The 23,359-nt window shown below is 30.5% G+C and overlaps 1 protein-coding gene across 1 annotated transcript in view; it reads right to left on the bottom strand.

The window, feature by feature from the left end:
• Positions 1 to 23,359, bottom strand: part of obe (obelus) — a 61,151-nt gene that overhangs the window by 6,507 nt on the left and 31,285 nt on the right. Inside the window, exons 21-36 of the mRNA XM_014417041.3 lie at positions 20,941 to 21,166; positions 19,539 to 19,680; positions 19,347 to 19,458; positions 16,054 to 16,222; positions 14,425 to 14,645; positions 14,210 to 14,312; positions 11,963 to 12,099; positions 10,965 to 11,123; positions 9,450 to 9,710; positions 8,424 to 8,564; positions 5,992 to 6,180; positions 5,556 to 5,725; positions 4,982 to 5,114; positions 2,644 to 2,834; positions 549 to 717; positions 209 to 469 (exon numbers count right to left, since the gene is read on the bottom strand). Of these exons, the coding sequence (XP_014272527.1) occupies positions 209 to 469; positions 549 to 717; positions 2,644 to 2,834; positions 4,982 to 5,114; positions 5,556 to 5,725; positions 5,992 to 6,180; positions 8,424 to 8,564; positions 9,450 to 9,710; positions 10,965 to 11,123; positions 11,963 to 12,099; positions 14,210 to 14,312; positions 14,425 to 14,645; positions 16,054 to 16,222; positions 19,347 to 19,458; positions 19,539 to 19,680; positions 20,941 to 21,166 (2,784 nt within the window). The remainder of the gene's footprint in view (positions 1 to 208; positions 470 to 548; positions 718 to 2,643; positions 2,835 to 4,981; positions 5,115 to 5,555; positions 5,726 to 5,991; positions 6,181 to 8,423; positions 8,565 to 9,449; positions 9,711 to 10,964; positions 11,124 to 11,962; positions 12,100 to 14,209; positions 14,313 to 14,424; positions 14,646 to 16,053; positions 16,223 to 19,346; positions 19,459 to 19,538; positions 19,681 to 20,940; positions 21,167 to 23,359) is intronic.

Below are 23,359 nucleotides of genomic sequence, written 5' to 3'. Positions count from 1 at the left end.
ACCGCACCCGGACCATATTCCTTTCATCTTTACACACGGTCAATCAATAATCTTCCAGCTTTACTTTATCATTTAATCCAAATCATTAATTTTCAGCAACCTATTTCCAGTCTATATAATAAATTTAATTAACAAGCTTCATACAATTTTTAAACTATTTATTTGATAAATAATATTTTTTTATGGTTTTAAATTTAAAAATTATTACCTGATCTATTTGTCCTTCATCTAATTCTGGCGAAAATATGCTAGCCACATTGGAATATCCACCAACTGCGGCATGCACCGCTGCGGGTAAGTTTCCCCTGGGCTTGGAATGTAGCGATTGAGCCATGTATGGTTCCACGCATGGTAATATAGTGAGTGGTGAATCACTCAGCCAGCGACCCTGGATCAGCATCTGCATCAGCTGCTGCAGGCGAAGTGTTGTCGCAAGCCAACCACACTCACCACATACATCGATCATTCCCTATTTTCAATGCACATTGTTTAAGCTGGAGTTATCTTGGATTAGATAATACTTATTGTGAAAAATAATGGTGTGATACCTGTAAAACCCTGATTGCCTGGTCGAGGACTGATTTCAGATCAGTATAGTAATCAGTAGAGGGCAGCTCCAATCTGCTGAAGTGCGACTGCAATAATAAGAACGTCTTGATGTGAGGAGAGTCCAGCTGAAGAGAATCGACAGGCCAAGGGCACTGTTTTGCCAACTCCCTATCAATGACAAAAAAAACAAATAATTTAATCAATTTTTAAGTATTAAATAACAAAGTCTGAAATGAATAATTGGATATAAAAATATTTAACATCAACCTGTAACATTCATTCAAGGTAAATCCATTTACATTTCCCTATATTAACTTAAGTAATAAAAACAATATTTTACACCTAGGCAAAAAAGATACTATTAAAATATTTACAGTTGACATGAACAGAGTATGAACAAGAGCAAAAACATGAAATTGAAAAAAGACTTTTTATAAAAAATTGGATTATTTGATATAATAAAATAGGTGAGTTTCTAGGAAAGGGATAGTATAATTATTGTATTGTGTAATGAATTTTTTTAAAAATAAGAATTAATAGAATTAAGATTTGTAATATAATTTTAAGTGAAGTAGATATCCTTAATAATTAAAAATGTAGCATTCGAGCCTGATTCTGATCTTTGAAAAAACAAATTAAAATATTTTTAAAAAGGTAAATGATAAAGTATTTTTATTTAAAATTAATTCAATTTTTATTTTAATAAATTTCTTTATTATCTTATTCTTAAAAATAAAAGCTATTGTATATATATGTTGTAATATCCTCTTTTTTAATAAATAGTTGATATTTATAGATAAATGATTTTAATTACGTTTTATTTTATATATATTGTTTATTTGTTGTTTTAAATCAAAAAGCAAGCTAACCAGTTTTCATTATCTAAAATAAAGACGCTTTTGCGGTCGCACGATGGCGGTGCGCGTCCTTCCGAAGTGTTCGTTGGGTTGTTTGTTTGATAATATGGATTGAAATGTTTCAACTTTAATTGTTACTATACAGTAATTATGGAAAAGGAATATTCAAAGAAGAAATGGAGGAAAGTGAAAATTATCAATAAACTATTTACATCGCAAATTATAGCAAATAAAGCAGAGCGATTGTACTATAATCGATTATTTATTGGATCGAGCAGTAAAAAGTTGAAGATGGGGGAGAGGAAACAGGGGACTCTTGGTTTTGCGAGCTTGGTGAGAAGACGTCCGTTCAGCTAGAGGGGGGAAAGAAAAAAGCCATTGTTGGGAGTTTGGATATAGCATCATCATGAAGAAGAGATCAACAATTATCAGGGGAAGCTGTGTAATTGGTTAGTCTTGTTTCTAAGTAGAATTTATTGTTTGTAAAATGTCTAGAAATTAAGTTAGTCTTATTAGTAGTAAAGTGTTGTCTGTTCTGATTGCCAGGTAACCCGCCCTGAGAAAAGTCTCTTATGTTATAAAATTATATTATCTGTTAAATATTGAAGTTTTTAGGAGTTTTCTTGAACCCAAGCTATCTCCTGTATATTTGAAATTAGTTTAAAAAACGATTAAAATTAATTTATTTTTATTTTTAATATTTTTTTATTATTACAATGTATATATATTCTTTATTAGCAAAAATGACTGGCCTATGCGAAATGTTTTGTGTAATCAATCGGTTCATTATGATTCTATTCAATTGATTGATTTCATATTCCATATGCCAGAATTTTAATTTTAATCCTAGCCACAAATATAATGTATTATGCAAAAGAAATTTGATATCATTGGGGACACTTTTCAAAAAAAAAAAAAAAAAGAATAATAATATGACGAAATTGGCAAATGTGCCAAGATAGAGTAGAAATATGTATACTCTACAAAATGTTATACTCATGTTGAAACTTGTATGTACGATAATATATAATTAATTAATCGTATAAAAGTTGAGTTAGATGAAATCATAATTGCTCTATTAGGGCCATTCACATCATCACAGTTTAAACTACAATTAGTAAAATCACATGCACAATCAATACTTTATTTTACATGCAATTTCACAAATCATAGTTCAAACTGTGATTGTGTAACCGGCCCTTAATGTCTTAAGAATAATAATAAAATGTCTACATACCCATTGAGATTCTCCTCATTATGACGAACAGGTAACTGACTGTATTCGTAAACATGGCACATGACGAACAAACACTTTTCAAGTGTTAAAGTGGTCGTGAGGTTCTCCCGGAGCTGCATCATCGTTTGATAGGCTAAGTAATAATACGCAGCTATACGACCCATAGATGTGGTGCTTAATGTCCTTTCATCCTAGATATATTTAAAAACGTCAAAACTATTGCCAACAATACTTATAACAACAAATGAATCGTTCTCTAATTTTTATTTACTATTAATTTTATCTGATTTTATTGTATATTAAATATAATTTTTATAATTATATTAATAATACAAGAATAATTCAATAATAAATTATTGATAAAAAATATATTTTCTAATATTTTTACTATCTACTAAGTAAATATAAAAGCAAAACTTTTGTATAGAAAATATGAATTTATTGTATGAAAATAAAAAACAATATTATACAAGGAAGATGAACCAAAATGCATGGGTGTGGTCCAAAAGCAACTCAAACAGTACAAAACTAATTACTAAGCGCCAACATTTTCTCCCATTTTGCAGGTTCCATCTGGGAAGAAACCCATGATGAAACCCTGCAAAGTTACAAATGTTGGCTCTTACTCTAAATGTTTGAATTGCTTTTTGACCGCACCTAGCCCATACTTCTTTTATTAATTACACACGATCAATAAATAATGTTCCAACATGTACCGAAAAATAACACTATACATTTTTCCCATCTCTCTCTGAAGCAAAGTCTAGTTTGAAAGCCACATATTAAAGTATTTTCCAATGAAACACTGAAATAATTTTGTTGACCGGTTTTACTCTGCGAGATGGTGCATTACCATGAAGCAAAAGCATTTTGTTACCTTCTATATTCTGGTCATATATCACTAAGCTTTATTCAAACTATTTATTGTCGGAAGGTTTCTTTATAACGCGAAGGTTTAATTCTACGCTTTTAACAGCTCATAATAGACCATAACTTTCTGATTCCAACAAATACAAAGCATTATCTTCTGTACAATTTGGCATGGTTCAGCTGGAGTTCCCCATGATCTTTTACGCTTAGGTTTCTCAAAACATATCCACTTTTCTTCAGCACTCACAATCAGATATTAAATTTACTTGCAACCTGGCGAGCAGCATTTCACTCAAGTTTTTCTATTGCCTTCCATCCAGTTGCTGTGGAACCTGTTTTCCTGTCTTCTGGATCTTCCCCATGGCTTCCAAACATATGGACACGACATTAACTCATGTCACATTTGATTGATCCCCGAGCCTTTTTTGGGGAGTTTTCACTTCTCATGTCAAAATCACCACTTTTGAAATTTTTAAACAGCTTCTAGCACTGTGATTTATTTAGAGCATGCACATTGTAAGCTTCAACAAGGATTTGATACAATTCTGGTAGTTGATCGTATGAAGTAGATTATAGGAAGATAGTCCAGGTGGCGGTCAATAAAGGTAGAAAATAGAAGAAAAAAATATTTAGTGATTGGAGAAGTTTGTCGGGGGGTGCAGTCAGCAAAGAACAAAATAAATAAACAAAACCATATTTATGCCGATGTTTCGACCTGAGTTTCAGGTCTTCATAAAAAAATATTTAATGTTGACCAATATTTCGCCCCACTTTGGAGGGCTTCGTCAGGGCTGATCCGGATGCAAAAGGTTGAAGACATCAGTCATTTCCAAGTTCAAAATTCGAAACATTCAATGTTATTAGAAACTATTGTGTTATATGAAACTTGCATTGCTTTTTGCTGAAATCTTTATTATTGTCAAAACAAGAAAATTGTTTGAATGACGCAGTTTGATGGTTGTATGAAGAGCACATTCACCTGAAGGCCAGGCGCTCCTTCTCTTGAGAATGTGCTGTATGGGTTAATAAGTGGGTTGTATGTAACTTAATTGAAGCAAAATTTGAAGTGAAAGAAAATGAATCTATTGAACATTTATAATGTTGTAGAGAGTGAAAAAGAGAAAAAGTTGAATTACTCCTTAAGTTACTCTCCCAGAGAGTATAACTAATTCAGGAGAAGAACTAAGATAATTTTGTGAATCCCGCAGAAGAAATATTGTACTATTCTCACATTTGCTTTATGCCACACTAAGCTAGAAACTCTTTTTCCGATACTGGCCACAAGGGACACTAATGCAGCTTATTACGATTTGACATATGAGTGAATTATGGGGGACCACCTTCTGTTTACATCTTTCGTTTTTTAAACGAAACAATGGTAATTTCAATGGTAGACAGTGGCCATCAATGGACAAATTCTGGTTTTATATTTATATATTTACATACCATTAACATAAATTTGTATTACCTCCTCTAAAGTGACACATCCTGCATAATAAAGAGTCAACAGGGTCTTATCGACGAGATGAGAAAGGTAAGAATTCACATCCTTAGCCTCTAACGATTCTAGGCCATAGAAAGTTGGATTTTTCAGCAACCTCCTGCAAAATAGTATGATCAACTATAAGCAAAATAATAAATATATATATTTTTTGAAAATCACTCTTTATTCTGGGGCAATTGGTCCCCTAAGAATAACAATTAGGAACAGTTTTAGCAGCTTTTCTCTGGCTACATTAACTATTGAACATAATTAAATAGATCTATAACAATATTTAAATAAAATAAAATTTGTTAAATAAAAATTAATTATCTATATTCATTCTTTACAATTATTTACTTTAATAATTCTAAATTATTCACTGGTTGTTATCTTATTTTTTATTCTTAGCCCTGATGAAGGCTAGAAATTCTGGCCAAAACATTGGCAATAATAAATAAGTTTTTAACTTATTTGTGTTATTATCTGACCGCACCACTAAAATTTAAATAATGGCCACATAGCAAAAACAAAAAAAATAAAAAAATAGTAAAATAAAAACCTGAAGAAATATGTCCATGTGAGGTAGTCCAATGCTTCTTGTTTTGTCTTGATTGTTCCAGCAACAACCTCAGCACTCAAGTGATCTGGCAGCACTTGAAGAAGGTGTGACTCAACGGGAAACGGTTCATATAAGAATCGTCTATAAAAATTCTTCTTGACATCATGAACCTTAAAAATATTAGCAATAAGTTAAATTGGGAATTTCAAAAAAAAAAAGACTTGTACCAGTTTGCATGATTCAAATTCAACCAATTATTGAGTGACTTGTGCAATCAAAATGGTTTTGCCAAGTTATCCTACAGATGTAAGAGCCTGCTAGTTATTATAATAAGATTGATCATCCACCGGCTTAACTCATCCTCTCGTCTAAACACTAGTCTTAAGTCTAACAAGAAATACATTGATCACTGCTCAAAATAAGTAGAGAAACTCACCAAGATCACAGATATTCCTTGATTATCATATTGAGGCCTGCCAGCTCGACCCATCATCTGAAGTACATCAGTGATTGGCATGTCAACATAGCGTTTTGTCTTACCATCGTAATATTCTGTCCCTTTGACGACCACAAGATGGGCGGGAAGGTTCACACCCCAAGCGAGGGTGCCTGTAGCAATCAATACCTGGAAATTAAAGCATTAAGTAAAGGCAGTTTAGAACAAAATTATTTCAAACTTTAAAAAGTTTGAAACACATGATGTATAGGGTGTTTTTTTAAGCCCGATAGAACTTGAAATTGTAAAAAATAACACAAAAAATTAAATTGTAATCAAAATTTTTTTTTTATTCGAAAGATCAATACGTGACATTAACATTTGAAAATGATTTCGGGCATATGGGCACCGCGGCTGTTCTTGACGAAGCGCATTCTGGACGTCCAATTTTGGCCGTATGTCACGAATAACACGAACAATGCTGGCCTCCAAGGCGTCAATTGTTGCTGGTTTATCAGCATAAACCAGTGACTTCACGTAGCCCCACAGGAAATAATCGAGAGGTGTCAAATCGCACGACCATATGCGGCAATTTTGCTTATTAACAAACCCGTTAAGCCAAAAATGCGCCTCATCGCTGAACACAATTTTACAGAATGCGCTTCGTCAAGAACAGCCGCGGTGCCCATATGCCCGAAATCATTTTCAAATGTTAATGTCACGTATTGATCTTTCGAATAAAAAAAAAATTTTGATTACAATTTAATTTTTTGTGTTATTTTTTACAATTTCAAGTTCTATCGGGCCTAAAAAAAAACCCTATATATAGTAAAATAACTGGAAACACAAAGTGGACATTGAAAATAACTGAGCTGAGATAATAAATCTTTACAAATAAAATCTTAATTATTTATATTGGAAGAAGAAAGTTAACCGTAAGAATTAGATAGTAGGAAGATAGTCCAGGTGGCAGTCAATAAAGGTACCAAAATAGTAAAATAAACTATTTATTGTAAACTAAATTGTTTAGGTTAACAAAAAATAAAAAGTTTTTACAACTATTTTGGAACCTTTATTGGCAACTAAACGGGTGGCCGCCACTCGGACTATCTTCCTACAGTCTTTATTAAAATTAAAATATGTACCGCTACAACCCATGAAGTGTTAAGGCTGCAGTACTTTGTAAGGAAATACTAGACCAACGGTTGTGAAAGAGGTAATTTGGTCAGAATTGCGCTCGACCGCCAGATTTTTACCCAACTAATGGGGCTAGGTGGACCCCAGGAGGGCTCCAGAACCCACAGGGTTGACTCACGGTTACAGTGTAACAGAAAACAACTACATTCTTTATTACTAATATTTATTTATAAATAAATCATTAAAAAATAACAGACTTTTGCACTGTATCTGAGACCATCAGGGAGAGGTACATTTTATATCTATTTCACGAACTACAAAAGCACGATTTTTGAGGTTTCAAGGATGTCTGAAGAGGGTATATATTTTTTTTCAATAATTAATTTGAGTGCCTTCGGTGGCTCCCTTTGAATCTAATGAGCTGAAATTTTTTATGTAGTATGTAAGATTCCAAAAGATAAAAGACTTTGGGAGAGGGTCATTATATTATCTCAAGTTTCATCCAAACAAGATATGGCATTTGTTAAAAAGAGCAAAAAATATGCTAAAATGTGAGTGTGACACAAATTTTTAACGAAGTTTTAACCATTTTGATTATATGAAAAGAGATATATCAAGTAACAAATTTCAGCCATATTCAATGTATGAATTTTTATTTTTTCATTAAATTCTTTTTAATATCTTTTCTAAATATTAATAAATTTACAAGTACCCTTTCAGTCAAACTGCCTTATTTTAGGGGTATGGGGTAACACCATCAAAGCAGTGATTTTTAATTTAAATTTTGGAAACATATTTTAGTTATAGTAGTTAAGTATTGTACAGAGTTTCAATTAAAAATAATAATTTTTAAAAAGTTGAGAATGGGTTAAAATTGAGTTAGATGATTTTAAATTTTGTAGGTGAAGTGAGTTCAGAAGTGCCATATGGGGGGAGGGGGGTATAAACTCTTTTCTTTCATTCTACTTTTTTTTTTTTTTTTTTTGTAATGTTTAAGAAGGTTTTGTGCACCTTCCATATTGAGTTAGAGCTTTGAAAATAAATATGAGACTTGAGTTGCTATTAGCAGAGTCTCTTTCAACTTTTTTATCCTGTTCCCCACCATTATGTCCTAAATTTTTAAAATTTTAATTTAACAAATAAATTGATTTTCATTGTTTTTCAAACAAAAAGTAGGGGAAGATACAACCATACTAGGGGAAGATGGAGTTCATGGTTTTTTGTTTGTTTTTTTTACAGAAGAATCACTTAGTACTTCAAATCAGTAACTTATTAAAATTAAAAAAAGAACTTACTTGGATCTTTTGATTAACAAACAGTTCTTCGACTGTTTTCCTGTCCCTCTCCTGCAGACCAGCATGATGGATGCCGATCCCGAAGGCCAATGTTAATCTCAGGTTGGAGTCCTTTATCGTGCCAATTATTTGGTCCATTTCCTTGAATAAAATTTACTTAATTAATTCGCAAAGTAAATGAATCATCCAATATAATTTCAAACATCAACAGAAAAATCTTCAAACTTATATTTAAAAATAAAGCAAATAATGGCAAAAATATCTTAAATTAAATTGAACGAAGTCACACAATCGCGAATCTTTAATTATAAGATTGTAGGATCATTTTGAAAAAGAGAAGCAGAATAGTGTATCTCTAATATGGTTAGCTCAAATGATAAAACAAGCTGACTACAGGCACTATATTTAAGTACGGCTATACAATTTAAAACTGAAGAAAAGCATGTCACTACACTCATAAAAGAATCATTATATAAAACTAATCTTTCTGGGGTTAAAAATTAATTTTTTTTAAACAGAAACATGGCCCTTAAATGAGAGTATGAAACATCTAATCAATCACCAATTCAAAACAAAATAGCAGGTGGTAAAGATGAGTTCCACAATCATCCTGGGGTAACCTTGGTGCCTTTGGTACCAAAAAAAAAACTAAAGAGGTGGAAGGCAGATGAAGAGAATTTTTTATATTTGGTTTTTAGACTCTCTTAAACCTTGAAATGTAAAACCTCAAATTATGAGATGGTGTAAAATTTTTTTCTTAGGTGATTGCAAAGGTTTAATATTGAAAATATAGAGTAAAAGATGTAAATGTTAAGAAACAATTAATAGATCAGTATTAAAAGTTTTTATAAAAATTTATTTATTACATGTTGACAATTTGTGAACCTATCCATTTTCAATCATTAGCGGGGTTTGAGAGGAATCGACATGGGTGAAGCATCTTCCCACCATCCATGTCAATTCTGTATCCGACCCAAGTACAGTTTAAGATATAAATATATTTAAAATAAAAAAACAAATAGGAACCTGTTCAGAAGTGTGCATCCACATTTTTGGATTGTCTTCTCCAGCTAGATAAGCTATCAAATCCAGAGCAGTAAGTCGAGTTTGCCTCCTTGAAGACACAAAGACCATTGAAGGCTGGCTGGGAGAATGGGTAAGGATTGCCTGGAATACTGGTCTATTCATTGTTGCCATCCGTGGGCAATAATGTTTTCCAGGAAAGCCGTGAATATGAACTTCAAGAGGTACAGGCCGTACAGATGGGCGGAAATTGTACAACCCCATCTAAAACAAATTATAATACATATGAATACAATTTAATGAAATCATTTTCATATTATTGATTGGTAACATACTTAATGATATAATGCTTAAAGTTCCAAAGATAAATAAAATGTATTTTTTCGTTATTATCAACTCATGGGATAAAGTAACTGGTTTTAATTAAATGAATGTTGTCAACCATTATTTATTGAATAGGTTTTATTATTATATAAATTTACTTACTAACTTCAGATTTTATTTGTAATATCTAAAAACTTTGAAATGTTGCTTTATTCATAAAAAAAAAAAAAAAATGTAACTTGTCATCACACAGAAGGTTTAAGAACTTTAGAAACTCTATGATTAATATAGTGGTGGTTACGTTACACTTTTACTTTATACTTATCTGGAAACTGTTTTAATCTGAAAACACTCAAATTATTATTGATCACTCGAAACTGCCTCTTTCAATGAGAATTCATGGAATTTTTCTGTTTTCTATTTTTTTTTCCCCCTAAAACTTCGGCATAAATGCTTATGCTTCTGAGAAACATTTTTTGATATATATAACAATTTTAAATCAATTATACTTTATACATTTCACAGTTCTTAAATTATTTTTATATATTTTTTATAAGTACATATTTTAATCCATGTTCCCCGTTTTATTTTACTTTTTTTCTCTTAAGTACAAATTATAGTCTCCCTAATTTCCCTTTTCATTTGGTATTTTCTTAATCAGAAAAACATTCATAGATAAAAATAATAACAAAGATAGTACTCAATTATTTAACAGGAAGCCAAAAATAAACATGCATTTATATGAAAGCTTATGAGCTTAGTTCAAAAGATTTTATTCAAGTATTTTGATTTAAGTACCATAAGCACCTATTACAATTTTTAAGGGGAATTTGGGTTTGAAAATATAAAGATGCATCTCACTTTCGAATATTTTGATGAGAAAGATGAGTATGGTCAAATATTTCAAATAACCATTACAATTTAATATATATTTTTTTCTATTAAAAAACTTTTTAATCAATTACAAAGAGTTATATATGGTATTTTGTCTATTTTCAGGGATTTGTAAGTTGAATGTTACCATTTTTTAATTTTTTTATATTACATATTTCATGTTTTTATAACATATTAATGTAAAAATAAAGAAATAAGATTTGTAACATTTGGACTTTGATAACATAACAATCCCATCCCATCCCTAGTAATAAGTATATATTTCAATTTCTTAAGAAAATATTGACTTTAAGTTTTTACCTCTTTGATGCCTAACCAGTTAGCGAGATCCCTGGCATTAGCTAGGGCAGTCGAAAGAGCCACAATTCGTATTGGTCTCTCGGTATGGGCCGAAATGAAGTTTGTACGAGAAACTATTACTTCCAATACTGGTCCACGGTCTTCTCCAAGTAAATGAACCTATTTAAAAAAAAAAAAAATTTGCACTTGATTATGTCTTCAATAGTTATTAATTTTTTTTTAAATGCTGTGGTAAAGAAAACTACCAATTAGAATATATTACCATCCTATATTTTGTATAGTTTTTTTGGGATTTACCTCATACTCATGTACAGTTGTATCCTCATATTTATTTGTCAATTTTATCAATTTCTATTGAGAAATGTTGTCATTTATATAGATATAGTTTAAAAAAATTTTAAACTATATCTATATAAAAAATAGTTGTTGTAAAAGTTTTTTAAACTTTATCTATATAAATGACAAAATTTCAGAATGGACATTGATAAAATTGAAAAATATGAGAATACAATAGTACATGAGTATGAGTAAATCCCGAAACATTGTACAAGTACAAAATATAGAATAGTAATATATTCTAATTGGAAGTTTTCTTCACCTCAGCATTTAACAAAATTAATATAATATACTTCCTAGAAAAGAAAATCCAGAATAAAAATTTAAAAAACAACTCTATTTTATAATATGCTTTCTAAAGTACTTTTTAAATCAAATAATGGCTCATTTTCATTTAAATATATATGTATATATATTTACATTTAAAAAAAAACCTATTTTGGTCAGCATTACGCTCAACTGCCAAATTAGAGTCTTTGGATATGCCTCTAGAGAGTCTTCGAATCCCAGGTTCAATCCATGGCTGGTATATTAAAATAAATAATTATCTCCCACAATGAGACTCTAACCCAGGTAGGGAAATAGGAGCAAAGTGCCTTATAAACTTATGATGCCTGCATCTAGATGATTAATGACAAAAATAAAATAAAATGATAATTTACCTCATCTAGGACAATAAGAGCAACTTTCTTTACATAACCCCTCGTCTGCCAGCTTCTTGAAATACCATCCCACTTTTCAGGAGTTGTTACGATAACGTCTGCTTGATTGATAGCTTGGACATCAGGTGTGACATCACCTGCAACCGATAAGTTATAAAACAGTGTTCATCTTTTTTATAAATCAATTTATTAATCAAAAGATATTTATACAAATAAAGGATGCATGATAATGTAAAAATTACAAGTTAAAGGAGGCTTCTCTTTTGTAAAGAATATACTCTAGATTATTAAAATTATACAGATGGTGGTAGGGGGTGCGGCAAGACTGACGAGAACATCCTAATATTTCTTTTATTAGTTCCGATGATAATCTGGGGTATATTTTATAAATAAATGATTGACCATATTATTTCAAATTATGCAGAAGATGGTCAGGGTTGAAAATATAACAATAAAACAAAAAATAGTTGTTAAAATTAGTAGTTAACAAATATTTTTTTGTTTTATTTTGACTGAACCCCCAACCATCTTCTGCATAATTTGAAATAATATGGTCAATCATTTATATATATAATATACCCTAGATTATGATCAGAACTATATAAAAGAAATATTAGGATGTAACCGTCTGTCTTGCCACAAGCCCGAAAATGCAACCCATAAGTCCACTATCTGTTGTTAGTTTATCCAGTGATTTTCTTTTCTGATAGTGAAGTTCTGAAAGTTATTTCTTGTAATTAATTGTTATTAGGTTCAGTCAGGAAGAATTAGAAATGAAGAAGACGCTTCTCCTAGTCAGTCGTATGACCAATAGTCAAACAACAGTAAAATAGCTAATTGCATCGGGAATTACAAATGGAGTCGATATAGAATTAAAAACGATTCATGAAGTTCCACTCCCAGTTACCGACAGTTAAAGGAGTAATGACTTATAACTCGGGAAATCCGACCTCATCCAGAAGACTGATATTGCAGGACATCCCTTTATGAATTCTATATTTATCGATCCAATTATTGACTTAACTATAATTTTATTTGTTTTATCTTTGTCTATTTCTTAAATTAACTTCTTTTTTTTCCATTTTAAGTAAATTATTTATTTTGTTAAAAACATAGATGCCATTGTTTTTTGTGATTAACTTTTCTTTTTCTCTCTTCTTAAGAATTGTTATTTTTATCTATTTATTTTATCTTAATTTTATTTTTTATAACATTGTAAGTAGTTAGGGGTGTCTTTTGTATGAGACTATATCCTCCCATAATCAATTGTTAAAAAAAAATACATGTAACTGTTATATTAACCATGTAAGCCCCACAGGGCCAATCTGGTATTACATAAAATAATAAAAAAGAAAAAACTGTAAGCAAACTGTATGTTTATTTTTTAAACTTTTTGTATTTTCTGATTTTATTCTAATTTTGGAATCCAGTTGCCTTCCTACTTCAAATTCTTTATTTTATTAATTTTACATTAATCAGTATATTGCCTTCAAACGATACAACACATTTAACCAGTTTTTGATTTTTCGGCTTAGAACTGGACATAACCAACTAAACTTTCACCTCTACAAAAAATTTATAATTGGTCCAACTCCTCTGTGGGAATGTGAAAGAGGCGAGCAGACTACTGAACACATCCTCCAAACATGCATACTCATGGAGGAACAATTGAGGTAGAGTTGGTCAGAACCGACCGACTTGGTGACCAAGCTGTCTGGCGATCTATGGGATCTCAAGAGTACCGCTGATTTATTTTATCATTCCCGGCATCAGCCATTTGAATGGGAAGAATGAAGAAGATTACAGGAGTTCATTCAATCAGTCCAGCACTGCTAGGTTGTTAATCTACTGTAAACTCCTTTTCTCCTATTATAGATTAAAAATTTTCAAATTTATTTTCAAAAAATCCTTCGACTGGTCGGCTCTACAACTCATTTCAAATATAGATTGTTATTTATTTATTACATGTTAATTTTAAATTTTCCTTTCTTTTATTTTCTTCCAATAACCATTTTTATTAATATTATTCTTAAATGCTCAAATTAATAGCATTACTAGCATTAGTTGAAACAGAGGGTTTGAGATTTATGTTTGTCTTTTATAACATTACTCGCCCCAATAAGATTTAAAAAAAAATTGTCATATCAAAATTCCATTTTATTTCATTATTTAACATTATAATGAAATAAAATGGAATTTTAAAATGTTTTTATTAAATAAATAAAATAATAGTTTTATTATACAAACCGGTCAGCTCTACGACAGGTTTGTTCAGATTTTGTTCAACCCTGATCTTCCAATCCTCTATGCGCTCCCTGACCAAAGCCTTTAACGGAGCCACATAGACTACCTAAAACATTATTCAGCAGGAATGGTTTTAATTTTCAAAAACTTATGAAAAATAATACTATAGTCAAAACAGATAATAAACAAAACAATAGTTATATGAGTGAACAACAAACCTTACAGCCTGGATATTTTCTAAATACTCTGAACATAGCAATCTCTGCCATAATAGTCTTTCCTGAGCCCGTGGGTGCTCCTACTAGAACGTTCGAATCTGTATGATACAAGCAATGGAAAATCTGCGTCTGGATCGGATTGAAGTGAGTGAACTTGTACAGGCTTTCAAATTGTTTGTTTTCAAGGGCTTTAACTGGTAATGGTTGTAAGTCCAATAGTTCTAAAAAATAAAAAATAGATATTGAAAATTTCACACAGAACCACATTGTTAAAAACATATATATTGTTTTTACTTCCTTTATAGTCAGTATCATTGCCAAAACAAATTCATAAAATATTGATTTCTCATAATTCGGAAATAAAAAATTATGGTTTGTGAAAAGCTCGGGAACTAATCAGCGTACATAATTCTATAATACCTCAAATTTTAGAAAATTTACTCAACTTTAGTACAAGTTTTTTTAACATTAAAAATAACTGGCAATTACTGAAAAATAAGTAAATTTTTTTTTTCTGAAATAGGCATGGCATGCATAGACATGGTAATTAAGAGATTCAGAAGATATGGAAATTAAGAGATAATTAATCTAAATCGAACAAAATCTTCTAATTTGATTGTAAGATGAGAATATGCGATCTTATTTTAAAATACATTTTTATTGACAACAAATAAGTTTCGCAACCTCCATTTTTTTTTCAACTTACAAAATTTTTTTCAGCATGAAATTTTTAGTAATTCATTACTACACACAAATTTTATGATTTAAAAAGAAATTCAGCAAAAAATTTATTTTACCCGCTTAAATTTATCTAATTTAGTTTTCAAAAAGATGCTTATAAAATACTTTTTTTTTTTTTTTTTTTACTTTATTAAGTTTATTCACAACTGTAAAAGTATTTTTACAACCAGCGAATGAGATGTAGAGAGAGAGAGAGAAAAAAAAAAAAAAAAAAAAAAAAAAAAGTCATGAAGGCATGAAGGTTAAGGTCATCCAATGATGCCTCTCCATTAAAATTGAAATTTAAAAATCAATTTAAGAGGTCCCTATTCCAGCTCCTTCGTAAACGTCGTCTCGTATCTGGTAAGTCTAGTGTTGATAGTCCTTGAATTAGAGGGTTAGTGTGTGTTAGAAGTGCGTCGTGAAACCGTTTATATAATGATTTAATGGTTGTTTGTACGTAGGCAGTTCGTAAGTCTTTATGTAAGTTCTTGTTACTGATGTAGGGGGGAGCACTACTGATCAATCTTAGAAATTTTGATTGAAACTGTTGCAGTTTCAGTAAGTTAGTTTTTTTGGCATATCCATAAATTTGTGCACCGTAAGTCCAAATTGGTCTGAGAAGGTAAGTATAAATCTTTAGTTTTTCTGAAAGTGGTAATTAAAATACTAGAAAAAAAAACATCTGTATAGTAATTAGTTCCATGTAACACCTATTTTTGTATATATTTCTTCGATTACGACAGAAAATAGTAAAAGTAATTCATAACTGTTCTAGCATTAATTTTAACCATTAAAAAAAAAAAATTGAGGAAGAAATAAGATGAGAATGGAACTTTAATAATAATAATTATCATTAATTACAAGAATATAAACTATAATATAGTTGAAAAATGTGATAATAGATACCTGTATGGGGCGGATGGCTTTCGGGTAAAATAAGGTTGTGAACATTGATTGGTAAAACATTTGTACATCCCAGCCAATGGTCGTTGGTTACCTTGATCATGTATTGTGAAGGCATTGGTTCTACCAATGGCATTGTCATCACAAGTTCTTGAGTTTCCTTATGAATGACCTGAAATCACATAGGTAAAGTAAAAAAAAAAAAACCTATATCACACAAAAAATATGAATAAAGTAACATTACAAAAATCAATATTTGCAGAATATATAAATCATCAAGTAGATAAGAACTGCATTTATCTTAACAACATAAATATTTTGTGTTTGTTAAAAAAAATACAGTAATTTTAATTAAGTAACTTTTTTTTTAAAAAACAGTTAAATGTACAGACTGTTCCTATCCTTTTACTTTAGCTCATTTTTTATTAATTATTTTTATTATTATAACATCTAAATAAGTTTATATTTCTAGACTGTAGGAAGATAGTTTGGGTGGCGGTGAATAGAGGTACAAAATAGTAAAAATCTATTTATTGGTAACTAACATTTCGTTCCATTTTGCACGGCTTCATCAGAGTTAAATGGGAACAAAATATAAACATTGTATAATATGACAAAACAATTATAATATAAATAGAGAGTAAAAAATTATACTTAAGTTGCTGAACTTACATAAGTTCAGCTCTGATCCACCAGAGCCCAGCACTTCAAGCCATACCGAAGCTCTCAAATTTATAAATAACACTATTTTATGGAAAAACATTGTTATTTTTACACATTATTAATTTTTGTAAGTCTAATTAACAAAGTATTTTCATAATTTAGTGTAATTTATAAATTTGAGAGCTTCGATGAGGCTCGAAGTGCAGAGTTCTTCTTGCTCCTCTCGCAACACATAAATATAAAAAAAAACTAAGTGAAGAAAATATAAATATATATGAATAGAAAACTGATTAGTAATAGGTAAAGTAACGAATGACAGAATTCTAAATATAGAACTGAAGTAATGAATAGTTTCACAGAGTATTGTTTTAATATTCATTACTTTTGTTAATTATGAGAGATAGTTGACCGTGGATGATAAATGAGGAGAAGATGGTTGGGGGTGCGGTCAATGAAATTACTTTTGTTACATTACTTTTGTTCTATATTTAAAATTGTATTACTCATTACTTTACCTATTATTAGTTACAATAGGTTATAACAATTAGTCTTCTATTCATCTATAAACAAAGTTATAATATATAACTAAAAATATAAATATTTTCTATTTATAATCTTGAAATTCTTTCTTGAGACTGGCAGTTTTTTACTAAATAATTCAAAACAATATCCAAATTTTAGTCTCAAAACTTTTATTGCTTTTACACGTCCAACGTTCCGGCCAATTCGGCCATCTTCAGGGACAATCTACTCAATTCACTATGAAACATATCATTTAATCATTCCAAAAACTTTATACAGGCTATTCTGCCCAGGTCAAGACATTTATATCAATAAGTCTTATTGATATAAATGTCTTGACCTGGGCAGAATAGCCTGTATAAAGTTTTTGGAATGATTAAATGATATGTTTCATAGTGAATTAAGTAGATTGTCCCTGAAGATGGCCGAATTGGCCGAAACGTTGGACGTGTAAAAGCAATAAAAGTTTTGAGACTAAAATTTGGATAGTGTTTTGAATTATTTAGTAAAAAATAAATATTTTCTTAAGTTAGTTTGTTTTTTCTCATTTCTATATTTTAAAAAAAAACTTTTTACTCTCTTTCTATTTATATTATTGTTTGGCATATTATCAATATTTGTATCTTGTTCTCTCGTTTAGATCTGACAAATCCCTGCAAAGCGGGACAAAATGTTGGTAACTAATAAGTAGTTTTTTACTATTTTGTACCTTTATTCACCGTCATGTGGACTATCTTTCTAAAACCTAATACATACAATCAACTAACTATTAATTTTCCAATGTCTATTTTTCAAATTTTCTCCATAGTTATTATCATAATAATTTGATTGTTAGGATTTATAGTTATTTCCTTCGAACACCATATAGTTACAGCAGTTCCGCCAATAACTTTTTGCAACCCAATAAAGCCTAGCAAATTTTTGACCAATTAACCTAATAATGTTATTGTAGTGAGCCTGTTTTCTATGGTATGCAGTTGTATTAATTATTATTTTCCAGATTCATTGACATTTATTGTTAATGATCTGTTCCAAGGAGTCGGAGTGTGACGTTATAGAACCTAAGGTCTCCCTCGACAAGCAATACATCTGGACCAAAAAGAATTTTTCAATTTGAACAGGTAGTTTCTAAAATGTTCAAACGAACAAACTGTTTATATATAATGTAAATGTATAATTGCAAAACCTTCTGAGGACTATGAAGATGTTCTAGTTAAAATTTGGTAAAGATAGGTTCAGTAGTTTTCACGATTAGTGGTTGCAATTAAACAACTGAACTTCTTTTAATAAAATAATATGATTACTATCAGAGATGAGTAAAAATTAGCTGCAGTTGAAAGTAATAGATAAAATTGCCATGGTTACGACACGTATTTATGAATGAACCATTGATAAATAAATACCGTATCCATGGCAATTTGAGCTATTAGTTCGGTAGCACCAATCATTCTCTAAATATATCTGTCTCATGACGCCCCTCCAAACCCAAAACTACTAAATCAGTCATAACGTAATCCTTCCATCTGTTTCGGTTTACCCCTCAGACCTTTACCCATCATTTAGTGTTTGTTAACATTTTAGAGATCCATTTGTCACTAAGTCCCACAACCTTACACGCCCATCTTATTCGCTGCAATGCTTTAACCTAAATTATATGCAGTTCCCTCAATTCAACGTTGTGTAGCCTTCTAAATTCTCTTGTTAACTCATCTTTTTTCAGTCCAAATATTTTACGTAATACTTTATTTTCAAAAACCTAAGGAGCTGTTCTTCCCTTAGTTTAAGAGGTCATGTTTCACATCCATTAAGAAAAGTAGAAAGAATAATATTTTTTTATATACTAACTTTTAAGTTTTTTGACAGAATGTGTGAAATAAGCAATTTAGAAATTGAAAAATAACAAGAATTTCCCGCCTTTAACTTCACCTTTATTTCCTTATTTTATTTTAAGTGAATAAGAAATAAATTTCTTTTATAATTTGAGCAAATCAGAAAAAAAAATTGAAAATAGAGATTATCTAAGAATGATTCCACAGCTTTATACATAAATGAGATTAGTTTCAAACCAAATATTTTAAACTTATCATTTCAATGTCAAACAATTTTGATACCTGTCGTCGAGTTATCAGGAAATATTCCGAATGGTAGATAGTGGTGTCAACGGGATCCTCTATCCACACCCAATAGGATTCACAAGATTTGCCATGCACTTTGTCATTCCATCTACATAGAAAAGATAAAATTAATTAAAACTGCATTCATCTAGTTTTGTTGAGATAAAATGGGAAAAAGGATAAACATACTTAAAATCGGGAGTGATTTGTAACCGCACTCTCAAAATTGTTCTGGTAATGGGGTGAAGCGATGCGGACAGCTCCAGTAGAGGAAACTCAAAGGCACATTTTTTTACAATCGCTGCCATCTTTGTGTTCCGCAAGAATATACCTGATAATAGAAAAATATCCTAAATAATAATAAAAAGGAAAACTGTTTATCTATACTTTAAATCAATGAGAATATGAAACATAATATTTGGTCTTATATAAAAATTTGTTAAGGTTAAAATGTACAAAAAGAAATAAAATGATGAAATTCTGCACAATTCGACTAAATTAACCACAAAAAGCAAGGTTTGAAAATAACTGTACACTTTTATTGTAAAGTTCTTTCTTACAAGAACTTTTGTTAAAATTTTTTTAGTAAAAATTTTCTGAAGAACTTTGTTAGAAAAACTACAAGTTCTTCCATGAACCTTTTGTCTAGTACTTTTTAGTGATAACTTTTACAATATAAGTTATACTTATAATAAGTCTTTTGAACCCTGATAAAAATAATTAATTTTATAAATGCTAAACTATAATTAATTCACGTATTCAGATATATGGGGGAACAATTTTTGTTTTGTACATTTTTTGTCTCCAGTATTTGATAATAATAATAATGGTACTGATATTCGTTAATTACAATGCCATTACTATCTATTCCTGTTTACATATATCTGTCCAATTATGCTCTTCAAAACTCAAATCCATAAGATCAGTCTAGACGTAATCCTCCCACTTATGCTTCGGTACACCTCTCGGACATTTACCTGTCAGATCAGTGCTTATTAACATTTAAGGGACCCATTCATTACCAAACCGTGCAACCTTAAATTGCAGGATAAGCCCAACTTATTTGCCGCAATTCAGCGTTTTGCACCCTTTTAAATTATCTGGTTAACTCATTCTTCTTTGGACTGAATTGAAACAACCATGAATGTTACTGTCCCCAGGGTGTCTGCTCACTTCCAGCCATTTTTTAGGTAAATAAAAATAAAAATAATTTAGAATGGAGTAACTTGTTCCAAAAACTTGGAAGCTAATTCTAAACAGCAATTTGACTAGCTGAAAAAAAAAAAAGAAAAAAAAAAGTTAATCAAATTTAAAAATTTTTTTTCCATAGTTCTCATGAATGTTACTGCCAGTTCAAGCATATATTTAAAGCAAGCAAGTGCAAGGACTGAAACAAACAAGTACGCTGTGTCTAGCTTTATCCTATTTCTTGGTTCATCAAGCCAGGCATGTCATTGAAGTGGGAAGTCACTGACCCTAGTTTTGAGCATCTTTTTTCACCAAAAAAGATTTCAAAATAAAAATTTCACCCATACAATAAAACAAGCGTGAAAATTAAAATACTACTTTATACATAATTTAAAGAGCCTACCAATCTCCCTAGAATCCATTTCCCTGATTGATTGGACTGAAAAGTCCCTCTTTTCAATTTTCTCAATGATATCGTGAGTGAGGATAGTGAACTGCCTCAGTGGCGATTCCCACTGCCACTGCTGATGCTCCATCATCAACGCCATTTGGTGAAGTTTGCCGGCCAGAAGTGAATTGTTACTCCGCAGGTTAATCTCGAAAAGGGCACGCATTATCCTCACAGCATTCTGATCCAAAATCACAAATATTAAATTAAAAATAGGTTATATTCAATATTTATTATTATTAAGAAACAAATTCCAAGTAAAATATTCAAATAAATTTTGTTTTATAGTTGACAAGCAGACCAGGCAATGCTTCCCAATCGCTATAGTTAGGAATGTAGATAAATTAATTGAATACAATTAAAAGTTTGATATAAATTTATATAATTAGTTATTTATGTATTAGATTAATTGCTTATGCTTATTATGATTTAATTAATTGCTTATTATATCTATTTGGTTTATAGTGGTAAATAACATTATATAATCAAAATATAAGGTAATAAAATAGAAATAACTTCAACACGACTTAACCAATCTCCACGCAACTCGGGAGTGGTTTAGGCCTCAATAAATTGCTCCAAACGGCTCAATAAACTGTTCCAAACAGCAAAAACCTGATATAATTAAACAAATTAGAACTGGAGATATTATAAAGGCTAAAAGATATATAGTTTTTCTCGAGGAGAATGAAAATATATATCTTTCACAAGACATTGGATCCGTACTGTAATCCGTGTAATCAAGGCTGGTGACGGATAGATAACACAGAAAAATATGGAAATATACGAGTTATTGGGGAAGCCATAATCATCAAGCTTCTAAAGATAGGATTCTTCGCTGAGCTGAGCACGTTGTCTATATGAATATAGAAATTTCCACGGATCTGGAGGTAGAGAATGGCCAAAACTCAGATGGGAGGACTGTGTGATGCAGGATACCAGAACAGTGCTGGGAGTAAGAAAAAGGAAAGCAGCGGCACAGGACTGGAACACCTGACTTAGCGAGGAAACCAAGGCCCACATCGGGCTCTAGTGCTAAGGAAGAAGAAGATTATATTTATAAAAAATAAAATTTTATTTTTATTTGGTAGAAAAAATTTATTGCAACAAAATATAACTTTTTTAATGATGAGGTGTTTATAGTTGATCGTGGATCAATATGAGGAGAAGATGGTCGAGGTAGCGGTCAGCAAAAAAAAAAAAATTTATTTTTGCCGACATTTCGACCTGAATTTCAGGCCTCCATCAGGGATGAAATGTCAGCACAAATAAATAAGTTTTGGTTTATTTGTGTATTTTTTTCTGTCCGCACCTCCGACCAACTCCTCAAACTTTTGTAAATTAATCATTTAAAACATATTTTAGCCAAAAATGCTCTATCAATGCTGATATAATTAGTCAGGTAGCTGTGTGTAAAGATTAGAATTAGTGTGTTTTCCTTATCTCCAATATAAAAAGTAGCATATTTTTTTTTTAGGCGAATTCACACTAAAACATTACCAATAATACAGTTATTAAAAAATGTTAATTACATTATTCTCTTATTATTAACCTTTCCAATGAATTGTTCTAAATGAAACTGAATTTTATTAATATTTTTGTTAGAAATAGTAATGCTAATAACATTTCACTATTGACGGGAAGACATCAAAATATTAACATGTTTTTTCAATGTTATTGTCGCCGATGTAAACCCAGCTATATGAGTAAATATTATTGACAGTTTGATAAGCTATCATTATTAATAATAACATTTACAAGATAAATAGAAAATTGTTCTCGTAAGGCATGAAAAATAACCACATTACACTAATTAACAAATAAGTAAATAATAGGGACCAACTATAATATGAAAATAATATATATTATTTTAAAATAAGGTTTTGTTTTGCCTGTAGAGGAGGGAGCTTACGCAATCCCCCATAATAACTCTTTCTCCCCTCCTACCGTTCTCAAACAGTTAGTGCAACAATTTTCTTAATTTTAATGTTTTAAAATGCAGTATATTTTGTCCTAGAATGGTATTAACTTATGATAAATGCAGTAAATTGTGGGTTTTTCAGTAACTAAAATAGTGTGTTCTTATAACCTTGCGATATTAATGAAAAATAGTTTTGAAAAAACTGATATAAGGAATTTCAATTTGTTAAGTTGAATAAATAGTTTGAAGAAAGAAAGGTAGTCCAGTTAGCTGAGTAAGTCTGTTCCAACAATCACTTCTGACTAGGTCTGTTCCAACAATCACTTCTGCCTAGGTCTGTTCCAACAATCACTTCTGACTAGGTCTGTTCCAACAATCACTTCTGCCTAGGTCTGTTCCAACAATCACTTCTGCCTAGGTCTGTTCCAACAATCACTTCTGCCTAGGTCTGTT

Source organism: Halyomorpha halys, unplaced genomic scaffold (genome assembly GCF_000696795.3).
Source record: "Halyomorpha halys isolate HHAL.00 unplaced genomic scaffold, Hhal_1.1 Scaffold145.1, whole genome shotgun sequence".
Classification (NCBI taxonomy): Eukaryota; Metazoa; Arthropoda; class Insecta; order Hemiptera; family Pentatomidae; genus Halyomorpha; species Halyomorpha halys.
The sequence above is the reverse complement of the archived record's forward strand: the minus strand, read 5'-3'. Positions and strand labels throughout refer to the sequence as shown.